Here is a 14,726-nt window from a genome sequence, read left to right as displayed (position 1 = left end):
TCTGGTCTGATGAAACCAAGATTGAACTCTTTGGCCTGAATGCCAAGCGTCACATCTGGAGGAATCCTGGCACCATCCCTACGGTGAAGCATGGTGGTGGCAGCATGCTGTGGGGATGTTTTTCAGCGGCAGGGACTGGAATACTAGTCAGGATTGAAGGAAATATGAACAGAGCAAGGTACAGAGAGATCCTTGATGAAAACCTGCTCCAGAGCGCTCAGGACCTCAGACTGGGTCGAAGGTTCCACCTTCCAACAGGACAACGACCCTAATCACACAGCCAAGACAATGCAGAAGTGGCTTCGGGACAAGTCTGAATGTCATTGAGTGGCCCAGCCAGAGCCCGGACTTGAACCTGATTTGAACATCTCTGGAGAGACCTGAAAATAGCTGTGTAGCGACGTGCCCCATCCAACCTGACAGAGCTTGAGAGGATCTGCAGAGAAAAATGGGAGAAACTCCCCAAATACAGGTGTGTCAAGATTGTAGCGACATACCCAAGAAGACTCAATGCTGTAATCGCTGCCAAAGGTGCTTCAACAAAGTACTGAGTAAAGGGTCTGAATACTTATATAAATGTGTTATTTCCAGGGTTTTTTGTTTTTGCAAAAATTCCTAGAAACTTGTTTTTGCTTTGACATTATTGGGTATTGTGTGTCGATTGATGAGGTGGGGAAAAAATGTACCTTTTTTTAGAATAAGGCTGTAACGTAACAATGTGGAAAAAGTAAAGGGGTCTGAATACTTTCCGAATGCACTGTATGTATTCAAGTTTTTAACATGGGTTTTTTTTTGTTCAAATTGCTGCGCTTGGATCCAGCCATTCAAGGTAACGTTATGAGCATTCCGTCTTTTCTGTTTGCTTATGTTGTGCTACGTTGAAGGTCTATTTTAGAAAAGATCAGTAGCAAAGAGCTCTGATAAAGGTTCTGCTTTGTTGGATGTTTGTTGTAATCTATTACGTGATCGTTGTAGATCCGTTAGATCCAGCCACATCACTCCCTAACAATAATAGATTTTGAATGTTAAGGAAATAAAGATGTAACTGTAGATACTAACATGGATGTCTCTCGCCCCCCCCCCTCCACCCCCCCCAGACGGGTTGTTCCCCATGGTGCTGAAACGTCTGTCATCCCAGGTGATTCTGCTCCAGGTGTGGCTGGCCCACCTGTGGAAGATGTTCTACGAAGCCCGTAAACCCCGCAGCCAGGTTAAGAACGAGGTCACCATAGAAACGCTGTCTAGGGATGAGTTCAACCTGCAGAAGATGATGGTCATGGTCACCGCCTCGGGGAAGGTGAGTGGTGGGGTGTGTGTGTATAGAGAGTGAGATGGCAGACAGGTTGAAGAAAAAAGAAAATAAATGAGAGATAGGATCTACCGTCTGACGACCTCAGCATCAACATTGGTAGAGATGGGATCTACCGTCTGTCGACCTCAGCACCAACATTGGTAGAGATGGGATCTACCGTCTGACGACCTCAGCACCAACATTGGTAGAGATGGGATCTACCGTCTGACGACCTCAGCACCAACATTGGTAGCGATGGGATCTACCGTCTGTCGACCTCAGCACCAACATTGGTAGAGATAGGATCTACCGTCTGACGACCTCAGCACCAACATTGGTAGCGATGGGATCTACCGTCTGACGACCTCAGCACCAACATTGGTAGAGGTAGGATCTACCGTCTGACGACCTCAGCACCAACATTGGTAGAGATGGGATCTACCGTCTGACGACCTCAGCACCAACATTGGTAGCGATGGGATCTACCGTCTGACGACCTCAGCACCAACATTGGTAGAGGTAGGATCTACCGTCTGACGACCTCAGCACCAACATTGGTAGAGATGGGATCTACCGTCTGACGACCTCAGCACCAACATTGGTAGCGATGGGATCTACCGTCTGACGACCTCAGCACCAACATTGGTAGAGATGGGATCTACCGTCTGACGACCTCAGCACCAACATTGGTAGAGATAGGATCTACCGTCTGACGACCTCAGCACCAACATTGGTAGAGATAGGATCTACCGTCTGACGACCTCAGCACCAACATTGGTAGAGATGGGATCTACCGTCTGACGACCTCAGCACCAACATTTGTAGAGATGGGATCTACCGTCTGTCGACCTCAGCACCAACATTGGTAGCGATGGGATCTACCGTCTGACGACCTCAGCACCAACATTGGTAGCGATGGGATCTACCGTCTGACGACCTCAGCACCAACATTGGTAGAGATGGGATCTACCGTCTGTCGACCTCAGCACCAACATTGGTAGAGATAGGATCTACTGTCTGACGACCTCAGCACCAACATTGGTAGAGATGGGATCTACCGTCTGTCGACCTCAGCACCAACATTGGTAGAGATGGGATCTACCGTCTGACGACCTCAGCACCAACATTGGTAGCGATGGGATCTACCGTCTGTCGACCTCAGCACCAACATTGGTAGAGATGGGATCTACCGTCTGACGACCTCAGCACCAACATTGGTAGCGATGGGATCTACCTAGTCACTTTACTGGAACACAATCTGGAACACAATCTGTAATATCACCTGGTTATATTATATCATGGAACACAATCTGTAATATCAACTGGTTATATTATACAGTGGGGGAAAAAAGTATTTAGTCAGCCACCAATTGTGCATGTTCTCCCACTTAAAAAGATGAGAGAGGCCTGTAATTTTCATCATAGGTACACGTCAACTATGACAGACAAAATGTGGGAAAAAAATCCAGAAAATCACATTGTAGGATTTTTAATGAATTTATTTGCAAATTATGGTGGAAAATAAGTATTTGGTCAATAACAAACGTTTTTCAATACTTTGTTATATACCCTTTGTTGGCAATGACACAGGTCAAACGTTTTCTGTAAGTCTTCACAAGGTTTTCACACACTGTTGCTGGTATTTTGGCCCATTCCTCCATGCAGATCTCCTCTAGAGCAGTGATGTTTTGGGGCTGTCGCTGGGCAACACGGACTTTCAACTCCCTCCAAAGATTTTCTACGGGGTTGAGATCTGTAGACTGGCTAGGCCACTCCAGGACCTTGAAATGCTTCTTACGAAGCCACTCCTTCGTTCACATATGGAATCATGTAGTAACCAAAAAATTGTTAAACAAATCTAAATATATTTTCTATTCTTCAAAGTAGCCACCCTTTGCCTTGATGACAGCTTTTGCACACTCTTGGCATTCTCTCAACCTACTTCATGAGGAATGCTTTTCCAACAGTCTTGAAGGAGTTCCCACATATGCTGAGCACTTGTTGGCTGCTTTTCCTTCACTCTGCAGTCCGACTCATCCCAAACCATCTCAATTGGGTTGAGGTCGGGTGATTGTGGAGGCCAGGTCATCTGATGCAGCACTCCATCACTCTCCTTCTTGGCTAAATAGCCCTTACACAGCCTGGAGGTGTGTTGGGTCATTGTCCTGTTGAAAAACAAATGATAGTCCCACTAAGCACAAACCAGATGGGATGGCATATCGTTGCAGAATGCTGTGGTAGCCATACTGGTTAAGTGTGCCTTGAATTCTAAATAAATCACAGACAGTGTCACCAGCAAAGCACCATCACACCTCCTCCTCCATGGTTCACGGTGGGAACCACACATGCAGAGATCATCCGTTCACCCACATCGCATCTCACAAAGACACAGCGGTTGGAACCAAAGATCTCAAATTTGGACTCATCAGCCCATGTTAGCGGTGGGGTTATGGTATGGGCAGGCATAAGCTACAGACAATGAACACAATTGCATTTTATCGATGGCAATTTGAATGCACAGAGATACCGTGACGAGATCCTGAGGCCCATTGTCGTGCCATTCATCCGCCGCCATCACCTCATGTTTCAGCATGATAATGCACGGCCCCATGTCGAAAGGAACTGTACAGAATCCCATTCAACTGGAAATGGCCCTGTTCTTCCATGGCCTGTATTCTCACCAGACATGTCACCCATTGAGCATGTTTGGGATGCTCTGGATCGACGTGTACTACAGCAACTTCGCACAGCCATTGAAGAGGAGTGGGACAACATTCCAGAGGCCACAATCGACAGCCTGATCAACTCTATGCGAAGGAGATGTGTCACGCTGCATGTGGCAAATGGTGATCACACCATATACTGACTGGTTTTCTGATCCACGCCCCTACCTTTTTTTTAAAGGTATCTGTGACCATCGGATGCACATCTGTATTCCCAGTCATGTGAAATCCATAGATTAGGGCCTAATGAATTTGTCAATTGACTGATTTCCTTTTATATGAACTGTAACTCAGTCAAATCTTTGAAATTGTTGCATGTTGCGTTTTTAATAATTTTGTTTTACATTATTAGAGAAAAAAATTGAATGGCGCTTTGACATCTGTTGGAGTAGTGGATTACCTGCCCATCCCTATGCTGAGTGATCCGTTGGCGTAGCAACACAAGCTCTATATGCTCTGAATATCTTGTGGTGTTTTTTTGTGCAATGGATGAGTTAACTATTGGAATGTTTGATTTGTTCACAGCACATTCATCTCAGCCAATAGTCTTGAGTCGTACTTTATAGGACACTGTGTTTAGCTGAAGGAGTCATCTTTGATCTCTGTCTGGTTCCAGCTCTTTGGCATCGACAGCAAGTCAGGCTCTATTCTATGGAAGCACTATCTGGAGAATGTCCAACCCAACGCAGCTTTCAAACTGATAGTCCAAAGGACCACTGCTCACTTCCCCCATCCCCCACAGTGCACTCTGCTCATCAAGGATAAGGTAGGAACAGCATCATGGACTGTTGCAAACTAGTCCTTACTACACCATTTTGTGGGTGTTGTTTATTTTTGTATTTTTTTATGTGAGCTCTGGCGATTTTAAGTTTCCCAAATTTATTTATTACATATGGCGAATGAACTTAGTGTACATTTGATCTTGAACGTGAAAAATACGTATGTGGCCGTAGTTAAACCACCGAAGCGTTTACATAGCTATGCAGGGCAGCCCCTAATCCGACTGGATCTAATGTTGGGTGAAATGTCTCTAGTTTTCTGAACATTTCTGCTGTCTCTGTGTCTGTTGTTCCCCCCCAGGACACTGGCCTGGCCACCCTGCATGTGTTCAACCCCATCTTTGGCAGGAAGAGCCATATAGCCCTGCCTGCCCTGCCCCGCCCCATCCTCCAGTCATTACTATTACCTGTTATAGACCAGGACTACGCCAAGGTCCTGCTGCTGGTCGACGACCAATACAAGGTAGGTCTGCATCTGTCTGATTTTAAGGCCTTGGGGGGATGAAACGTCAACGGGTTTTAACTAATGTGCTGCGTTATGGGAGAGCCTATGTTTTCTAATGTACCTGTTATTGTTCACTGCACCTCTATACATCTTGGTTGAGGGCTGTGGACTCACCATTCTATATTTAATGCATGTCCTCCCCTCCCTCCCTCCCCCCCCTCCCTCCCTCCCCCCCCTCCCTCCCTCCCTCCCTCCCTCCCTCCCTCCCTCCCTCCCTCCAGGTGACAGCCTTCCCCTCCACTAAGAACGTTCTGCAGCAGCTTCAGGAGATGACCTCCTCCATCTTCTTCTACCTGGTCCACTCAGAGCAGGGAACCTTGTCTGGATTCAGGCTGCGCAAGGTGACAACACTGTGTGTGTGTGTGTGTGTGTGTGTGTGTGCGAGCATGGGACATTTGTTTATGTGTGAATGTGGCATTCAGTGTGTGTGTGTGTGTGACATTTGTGTGTGTGTGTGTTTGTGACACTAAACGTGTGTGTTCCTCCAGGACCTGTCCACAGAGCTGATCTGGGAGGTGGTTCTACCTATTGAGGTCCAGAAGATAGTAGCGGTCAAAGGGAAGAGGCCCAACGAGCATGTCCACTCTCAGGGCAGAGTGATGGGGGACCGCAGTGTGCTCTACAAGGTAAAGACAGCTCTATGTACTAGTAAACTAGAGGGTCCACACTCAAAAATTAGGGATTAAGGGACGGTTTCCCGGATCCAGATTTCGACTAGTCTAAATTAAAATGTTCAAACTGGCACCAAAAGTTGAACTTTTAATAATTCTTAAGGGGCAACAAGTGCAAATACCAACGTTTTTGGAAATAATAAAAATAGTAATATTGTGTGAAGACTTGAATAACAGACTCTTTCCTTTTTACCACAGTACCTAAACCCTAACCTGCTGGCAGTGGTGACGGAGAGTACAGACGCCCACCCTGAGCGTGCCTTCGTGGGCATGTTCTTGGTCGATGGTGTGACCGGACGCATCATCCATGAAGCCGTCCAGAGGAAGGCCAGGGGGCCCGTCCACTTTGTCCACTCTGAGAACTGGGTGGTGGTGAGTAGTAGTAGTAGTAGTAGTAGTAGTAGCAGTAGTAGTAGTAGCATCATCATCAGTAGTATTAGTAGTAGTAGTAGTAGTAGTAGTATTAGTAGCAGCATCATCATCAGTAGTAGTAGTAGTAGTAGTAGTAGTAGTAGCATCATCAGTAGTAGTAGTAGCATCATCATCAGTATTAGTAGTAGTAGTAGCAGCATCAGTAGTAGCAGCAGCATCATTAGTAGTAGTAGTAGTAGTAGCATCATTAGTAGTAGTAGTAGTAGTAGCATCAGTAGTAGTAGTAGTAGTAGTAGTATCATCATCAGTAGTAGTAGTAGTAGCATCATCATCAGTAGTAGTGGTAGTAGTAGTAGCATCAGCAGTAGTAGTAGTAGTAGTAGTAGTAGTAGTAGCATCATTAGTAGTAGTAGTATCATCAGTAGCAGTATCATCAGTAGTAGTAGCATCATTAGTAGTATCATCATTAGTAGTAGTAGTAGTAGTAGTAGTAGTAGTAGTAGCAGTAGTAGTAGTAGCATCATTAGTAGTAGTAGTAGTAGTAGTAGTAGTAGTAGCATAATTAGTAGTAGTAGTAGTAGTAGTAGTAGCAGCATCATTAGTAGTAGCATCATTAGTAGTAGTAGTAGTATCAGCAGTAGTAGTAGTAGCATCATTAGTAGTAGTAGTAGTAGCATCATTAGTAGTAGTAGTAGTAGTAGTAGTAGTAGCATCATTAGTAGTAGTAGCATCATTAGTAGTAGTAGTAGTAGCATCATCAGTAGTAGTAGTAGTAGTAGTAGTAGTAGTAGCATCAGTAGTAGTAGTAGCATCATTAGTAGTAGTAGTAGTAGTAGTAGCATCATCATTAGTAGTAGTAGTAGTAGTAGTAGCATCATCATCAGTAGTAGTGGTAGTAGTAGTAGCATCAGCAGTAGTAGTGGTGGTAGTAGTAGTAGCATCAGCAGTAGTAGTAGTAGTAGTAGTAGCAGCAGTAGTAGTAGTAGTAGCAGTAGTAGTAGTAGTAGTAGCATCAGTAGTAGTAGTAGTAGTAGCATCATTAGTAGTAGTAGTAGTAGTAGCATCATTAGTAGTAGTAGTAGTAGCATCATTAGTAGTAGTAGTAGTAGTAGCATCATCATTAGTAGTAGTAGTAGTAGTAGTAGTAGTAGCATCATCATCAGTAGTAGTGGTAGTAGTAGTAGCATCAGTAGTAGTAGTAGTAGTAGTAGTAGTAGTAGTAGTAGTAGTAGTAGTAGTAGTAGTAGTAGTAGTAGTAGTAGTAGTAGCAGCATCAGCAGTAGTAGTAGTAGTAGTAGCATCATTAGTAGTATCATCATTAGTAGTATCATCATTAGTAGTAGTAGTAGTAGCATCATCATTAGTAGTAGTAGTAGTAGTAGCATCATCATTAGTAGTAGTAGTAGTAGCATCATCATCAGTAGTAGTAGTAGCATCATCATCAGTAGTAGTAGTAGTAGCATCAGCAGTAGTAGTAGTAGCATCAGCAGTAGTAGTAGTAGAAGTAGTAGCATCATTAGTAGTATCATCATTAGTAGTAGTAGCATCATTAGTAGTAGTAGTAGTAGCATCATTAGTAGTAGTAGTAGTAGTAGTATCATCATCAGTAGTAGTAGTAGTAGCATCATTAGTAGTAGTAGCATCATTAGTAGTAGTAGTAGTAGTAGTAGCATCATTAGTAGTAGTAGTAGTAGTAGTAGTAGTAGTAGTAGCATCATCATCAGTAGTAGTAGTAGTAGCATCAGCAGCAGTAGTAGTAGTAGTAGTAGTAGTAGTAGCATCAGCAGCAGTAGTAGTAGTAGTAGTAGCATCAGCAGTAGTAGTAGTAGTAGCATCAGTAGTAGTAGTAGTAGTAGCATCAGTAGTAGTAGTAGTAGTAGTGGTAGCATCAGCATTAGTAGTAGTAGTAGTAGTAGTAGCATCATTAGTAGTAGTAGTAGTAGTAGTAGTAGTAGTAGTAGCATCATCATCAGTAGTAGTAGTAGTAGCATCAGCAGCAGTAGTAGTAGTAGTAGTAGTAGTAGTAGCATCAGCAGCAGTAGTAGTAGTAGTAGTAGCATCAGCAGTAGTAGTAGTAGTAGCATCAGTAGTAGTAGTAGTAGTAGCATCAGTAGTAGTAGTAGTAGTAGTGGTAGCATCAGCAGTGGTAGTAGCAGTAGTAGTAGTAGTAGCATCAGCAGTAGTAGTAGTAGCATCATTAGTAGCAGCATCATCAGTAGTAGTAGTAGTAGTAGTAGCATCAGTAGTAGTAGTAGTAGTAGCATCAGTAGTAGTAGTAGTAGCATCAGTAGTAGTAGTAGTAGTAGTAGTAGTAGCATCAGTAGTAGCATCAGTAGTAGTAGTAGTAGTAGTAGTAGTAGTAGTAGTAGCATCAGTAGTAGTAGTAGCATCAGTAGTAGTAGTAGTAGCATCAGTAGTAGTAGTAGTAGTAGTAGTAGTAGTATCATCATCAGTAGTAGTAGTAGCATCAGTAGTAGTAGTATCATCAGTAGCAGTATCATCAGTAGTAGTAGCATCATTAGTAGTATCATCATTAGTAGTAGTAGTAGTAGTAGTAGTAGTAGTAGCATCATTAGTAGTAGTAGTAGTAGTAGTAGTAGTAGTAGTAGTAGTAGTAGAAGTAGTAGTAGTAGTAGTAGCAGCATCATTAGTAGTAGCATCATTAGTAGTAGTAGTAGTATCAGCAGTAGTAGTAGTAGCATCATTAGTAGTAGTAGTAGTAGCATCATTAGTAGTAGTAGTAGTAGCATCATTAGTAGTAGTAGTAGTAGCATCATCAGTAGTAGTAGTAGTAGTAGCATCATTAGTAGTAGTAGCATCATTAGTAGTAGTAGTAGCATCATTAGTAGTAGTAGTAGTAGTAGTAGCATCATCAGTAGTAGTAGTAGTAGTAGTAGTAGTAGTAGTAGTAGCATCAGTAGTAGTAGTAGCATCATTAGTAGTAGTAGTAGTAGTAGTAGCATCATCATTAGTAGTAGTAGTAGTAGTAGCATCATCATCAGTAGTAGTGGTAGTAGTAGTAGCATCAGCAGTAGTAGTGGTGGTAGTAGTAGTAGCATCAGCAGTAGTAGTAGTAGTAGTAGTAGCAGCAGCAGTAGTAGCAGTAGTAGTAGTAGCAGTAGTAGTAGTAGTAGTAGCATCAGTAGTAGTAGTAGCATCATTAGTAGTAGTAGTAGTAGTAGCATCATTAGTAGTAGTAGTAGTAGCATCATTAGTAGTAGTAGTAGTAGTAGCATCATTAGTAGTAGTAGTAGTAGTAGCATCATCATTAGTAGTAGTAGTAGTAGTAGCATCATCATCAGTAGTAGTGGTAGTAGTAGTAGCATCAGCAGTAGTAGTAGTAGTAGTAGTAGTAGTAGTAGTAGTAGTAGTAGTAGTAGTAGCAGCATCAGCAGTAGTAGTAGTAGTAGCATCATTAGTAGTATCATCATTAGTAGTATCATCATTGCATCGCAGTGCTAGCTGTGCCACTAGAGATCCTGGTTCGAATCCAGGCTCTGTCGTAGCCGGCCGCGACCGGGAGACCCATGGGGCGGCGCACAATTGGCTCAGCGTCGTCCAGGGTAGGGGAGGGAATGACCGGCAGGGATGTAGCTCAATTGGTAGAGCATGGCGTTTGCAATGCCAGGGTTCGATTCCCATGGGGGGCCAGTATAAAAAAAATTATGTATGTACTCACTAACTGTAAGTCGCTCTGGATAAGAGCGTCTGCTAAATGACTAAAATGTAAATGTAATCATTAGTAGTAGTAGTAGTAGTAGCATCATCATTAGTAGTAGTAGTAGTAGTAGCATCATCATTAGTAGTAGTAGTAGTAGCATCATCATTAGTAGTAGTAGTAGCATCATCATCAGTAGTAGTAGTAGTAGCATCAGCAGTAGTAGTAGTAGCATCAGCAGTAGTAGTAGTAGAAGTAGTAGCATCATTAGTAGTATCATCATTAGTAGTAGTAGCATCATTAGTAGTAGTAGTAGTAGTATCATCATCAGTAGTAGTAGTAGTAGCATCATTAGTAGTAGTAGCATCATTAGTAGTAGTAGTAGTAGTAGCATCATTAGTAGTAGTAGTAGCATCATTAGTAGTAGTAGTAGTAGCATCATCATCAGTAGTAGTAGTAGTAGTAGTAGTAGTAGCATCAGCAGCAGTAGTAGTAGTAGTAGTAGTAGTAGTAGTAGCATCAGCAGTAGTAGTAGTAGTAGCATCAGCAGTAGTAGTAGTAGTAGTAGTAGTAGTAGTAGTAGTAGTAGTAGCATCAGCAGTAGTAGTAGTAGTAGTAGTAGTAGCATCAGTAGTAGTAGTAGTAGTAGTAGTAGTAGTAGTAGTAGCATCAGCAGTAGTAGTAGTAGTAGTAGTAGTAGTAGTAGTGGTAGCATCAGCAGTGGTAGTAGCAGTAGTAGTAGTAGTAGCATCAGTAGTAGCATCATTAGTAGTAGTAGTAGTAGTAGTAGTAGTAGTAGTAGTAGTAGTAGTAGCATCAGTAGTAGTAGTAGTAGTAGTAGCATCAGTAGTAGTAGTAGTAGTAGTAGCATCAGTAGTAGTAGTAGTAGTAGTAGTAGTAGTAGCATCAGTAGTAGTAGTAGTATCATCAGTAGTAGTAGTTACAGTCACAAGTGTTCCAAAGATGATTTCTGTGGTGAGAGAAATGTTAATGAACTACTGCCTTCCAGCTACTGAGTAACCCTCACCCTTTTCTCCCCCCTCCCCCCAGTATGAGTACTGGAACACCAAGTCCAGGCGTAATGAGTTCAGTGTGCTGGAGCTGTTTGAAGGAACAGAGCTGTATAACAGTACTGTGTTCAGTAGTCTGGACAGACCCTACCTGCCCCAGGTCCTACAGCAGACCTACATCTTCCCATCTCCCATCACCACCATGGAGGCTACGCTCACTGAGAAGGGCATCACCTCCAGACACCTCCTGGGTCAGTATGGGTGGGGTGGATGGATGTAGGGGTGGTTGGGTGAATGGATGGAGGGGTCGGTGGGTGGGTGGATGGAGGGGTGGGTGGGTGGATGGAGGGTTGGGTGGGTGAATGGAGGGTTGGGTGGGTGGATGGAGGGTTGGGTGGGTGGATGGAGGGTTGGGTGGGTGAATGGAGGGTTGGGTGGGTGGATGGAGGGTTGGGTGGGTGGATGGAGGGTTGGGTGGGTGGATGAATGGAGGGGTGGGTAGATGGAGGGGTGGGTAGATGGAGGGGTGGGTGGGTAGGTGGACAGAGTGGTTGGTGGGTGGAAGGAGGGTTGGGTGGGTGGGTGTTGCTCACTGGGAAGGGCACCACCAGCAGACACCTCCTGGTTCAGTACTTTGTTTATTGTTTAAATAATAAAGAGATAGCAAAACGTTGCGTAAACAATAGCCAAGGATACCGTAACCAACGATACTAAGTATTTGTTAATAACAGTCATTAATGGTTCACAGTTTCATTTTTTTATTGCTAAACCTTTAGTTATGCAGATTTTTCTTTGGTGTCATGTACCAGTTTAGTGGATTTAATGCCCTCTTTCACCACCATATCTATCGGTATCGTAACTCTCATTTTTCTCTGGATATTTCTCGCTCAAAGTGGGGCTACCATCAGGAGCCATCTTGTCTCTCCCCAAGATGTTCCTGGATCCACGGAGACCAGAGGTCGTCACTGAACACAGCCGGTTAGTACCAACAACACATACCCCTGGGTCATGTTCATTTGGCACCAAATGGAAGAAAATGGACTGAAACAGGGTCCAACAAGAAACGCTCATTTTCTGTTGCAAAACATTTTGCAAAGGTGTGCGCTAATGAACAGGACCCTGTTGTTTTATAACGTTATCTGACCGTTTAGAGAGGAATACTGGTTCCTTGTCACTATACGAAATGATGAAAGTAAGAATTGGTTTATCATGTATTTTCAGTGAGGAGAACCTTATACCCTACGCCCCAGAGATGCCCATCCGCACAGAGTGGTTCATCAACTACAATCAGACCGTATCGAGAGTGAAAGGAATCTACACTGCCCCCTCTGGCCTGGAGTCCACATGTCTGGTGAGTCTATAGGCCATTTTATAACACTATCTTCTAATGTATCGAGTCTGGACTGACTTCTGTATTTCCAAGAAATGGTACACTGACAATGCAGAGCGAATGTAGATTAAATGAAGATTCAACTATAATGTAGGTCAATATTTAACATGGAAATGTATACGTTTTGTTACAGGTGGTTGCGTACGGTCTTGACATCTACCAAACCAGAGTGTACCCCTCCAAGCAGTTTGACGTGCTGAAAGATGACTATGATTACGTCCTGATCAGCAGTGTTCTGTTCGCACTGTTCTTCGCCACCATGATTAGTAAACGTCTGGCACAGGTCAAACTGCTCAACCGGGCCTGGCGGTAAAGAGTCAACATAGACCTTTCAACTCTGACCTCCCCATTGCTGCGTGGATGAACCCGGACGATGGAGGTGGACGAGCTGAAGCCGATTTGGAGATCTCAGCTTAAAATCACCCCAATGTGTAAATTGATGGGGGGGAGGGGTCCATCTTTCTTTTTCAACGGAAGAGGTTCATTTCGATGTGCATAATTTATTTGGTGACACTTTACATTGAGGTAGCCTTTAAGGGGAGTTATGTCATTGCCATTTAACAAATAATTAACTAAACCACTGATAAACAATTTATATAACCTCCCTTAAAGGATAGCTTAATGTAAAGTGCTTTTCATGATCACACTTTATGAAATTACATTTTCTTTCACCACAACGAAAGAGCAGTCCATGATTACTTGGTGCATCTCAGAGCAAATGTTCTTATACTGAAGCTCTAGAACACTGTTTAGCTGTGAACGATTACTAAAAAGTCTAAAGATTAGACCTAATTTAAGATTACTAAACGTGGTACAAATCAGGGGGGGGGGTTTGATGATTACTTTTGTTTAATTGGGTTTTTAATCTTTTTTTGTTGGTCAAGATGTTTTGTTAATAATGTTTGTTAAAAGGAACTGTGGTGTGGGTGGTGTTCGGGTGTACTGAGGGGTTTGTTTTTGGGATCGTCTGCCTCCGAGGCCAGCACTGTTGGTCTTTCTTTGATGCACTGGAAGTTTTGTGTTCACATGATTTAGCTTAACTAATATTGTCCCCCATGGCTTTTGTGTAAACGATAGTTTATGTACAGTATATTTATGTCTTAGAAACATTTATTAGTATGGCGCTCCAGAGTATTCCTTTTTCCTATTGGGGAGAATAGACAACTGCTTGTGCAACACATTTTCGCCAATACCCTCCAATAAAATGATTATTACCATTTATGAAAGTCTGTATTCAATTTTTAGCGGTTTACAAAGTAGGCCTACTACTGATCTTTGGTTGTGCTGTAAATAAATAATAGCAACTTATTCTCTTTCTTTACTTTACTTCTCTCTATCCTTTCTACACCTATCTACATCATTTACCTTACTAGTTAGTTTATTGTAGTAGTTTACTATAGCCCTTACTTAAAGTGCTTTGATTTATAATATCTATATGTCAACCTGTTATTTTGTATCCCTTTCCTTGGTTTCCAGTGGTTACAACGGCCACAAAGTCAAATTTGGCGATAGTAAAAATTCATGAAAACAACAATTTGCTTTTTGGTCTTAATTTAAGCTTAGAGTTAGGCATAAGGTTGGCAGTGTCTTAAGGTTCTCGTTTTAGGTTTGGTTTAAAATCACATTTTGAAAAGAGAAATTGAAGGAATAGGCGGGGGTTATGACTTTGTGGCTGTGATAACTAGTGACGACCCCTTTCCTTTCAAGGGAGGTTGTTGGAGAAAGTATCGCTCGCTTGTCTAGTACGGAATCTCAAGATGGCGTCGAGTGGAGGAGATGGAGAACCGGACTGGGCTGCTGATGTACGGCCGCTTTTATCAGCTTCGTACACAGCTTTTGAAACGAAAGAGCTACCTCAGCTCATAGGATCCATAATAAACAGGTAAAAATCGTCCCTGTCTGCGAATTGCAGTGCTCTGTTGACGAGAAAGAGCTGCATATAACAGCTAGCTAGCCTGCTAACTTGGCTAGCTTCTTCACTCAGCTGGTTTGCATAGTGTTAGCATAGCGTGCTAGCTACAGTAGCTATGTCCAGAAGGAATCTGCTTCATCATCAGGCCGAATAGGGTGTGTAGCGTTACGTGCTAGCCATGTTAGCTAGCTAGGTAAAACATCCCTGACATTGTATACTGCAGCTTACGTTGAAGTAAACATTATTGTAAAACCATAAATTCTGAAGAGTTTGTCGTATTTACATGACAATACAACAACCAGTTTTAAAGCCAAACATTGTCACTTAGCTAACTAGCTTGCTAAATTGAGGCTTTAGTTAGCCACAGCTGACGAGCTAGCCAGCATTTCTAGCCTCGTAAGAATCGAAAACGAAA

At 42.9% G+C, this 14,726-nt stretch overlaps 2 protein-coding genes across 2 annotated transcripts in view; both read left to right on the top strand.

Moving 5' to 3' along the window:
- Positions 1-13,923, top strand: part of LOC311147821 (ER membrane protein complex subunit 1-like) — a 42,044-nt gene extending 28,121 nt beyond the window's left edge. Inside the window, exons 13-22 of the mRNA XM_084184613.1 lie at positions 1,098-1,297; positions 4,631-4,780; positions 5,095-5,256; positions 5,520-5,639; positions 5,787-5,924; positions 6,168-6,341; positions 11,050-11,260; positions 11,903-11,987; positions 12,231-12,360; positions 12,533-13,923. Of these exons, the coding sequence (XP_084040739.1) occupies positions 1,098-1,297; positions 4,631-4,780; positions 5,095-5,256; positions 5,520-5,639; positions 5,787-5,924; positions 6,168-6,341; positions 11,050-11,260; positions 11,903-11,987; positions 12,231-12,360; positions 12,533-12,712 (1,550 nt within the window). The 3' untranslated portion in view covers positions 12,713-13,923. The remainder of the gene's footprint in view (positions 1-1,097; positions 1,298-4,630; positions 4,781-5,094; positions 5,257-5,519; positions 5,640-5,786; positions 5,925-6,167; positions 6,342-11,049; positions 11,261-11,902; positions 11,988-12,230; positions 12,361-12,532) is intronic.
- A 233-nt stretch (positions 13,924-14,156) lies between these two features.
- Positions 14,157-14,726, top strand: part of LOC311147989 (E3 ubiquitin-protein ligase UBR4-like) — a gene marked incomplete at its 5' end in the record, with an annotated part of 129,360 nt that continues 128,790 nt past the window's right edge. Inside the window, one exon of the mRNA XM_084184859.1 lies at positions 14,157-14,281. Coding sequence (XP_084040985.1) covers positions 14,157-14,281 — 125 coding nt within the window. The remainder of the gene's footprint in view (positions 14,282-14,726) is intronic.

Source organism: Coregonus lavaretus, assembly GCF_964263955.1.
Source record: "Coregonus lavaretus genome assembly, chromosome: 20".
NCBI classification, from domain to species: domain Eukaryota; kingdom Metazoa; phylum Chordata; class Actinopteri; order Salmoniformes; family Salmonidae; genus Coregonus; species Coregonus lavaretus.
The sequence above is the reverse complement of the archived record's forward strand: the minus strand, read 5'-3'. Positions and strand labels throughout refer to the sequence as shown.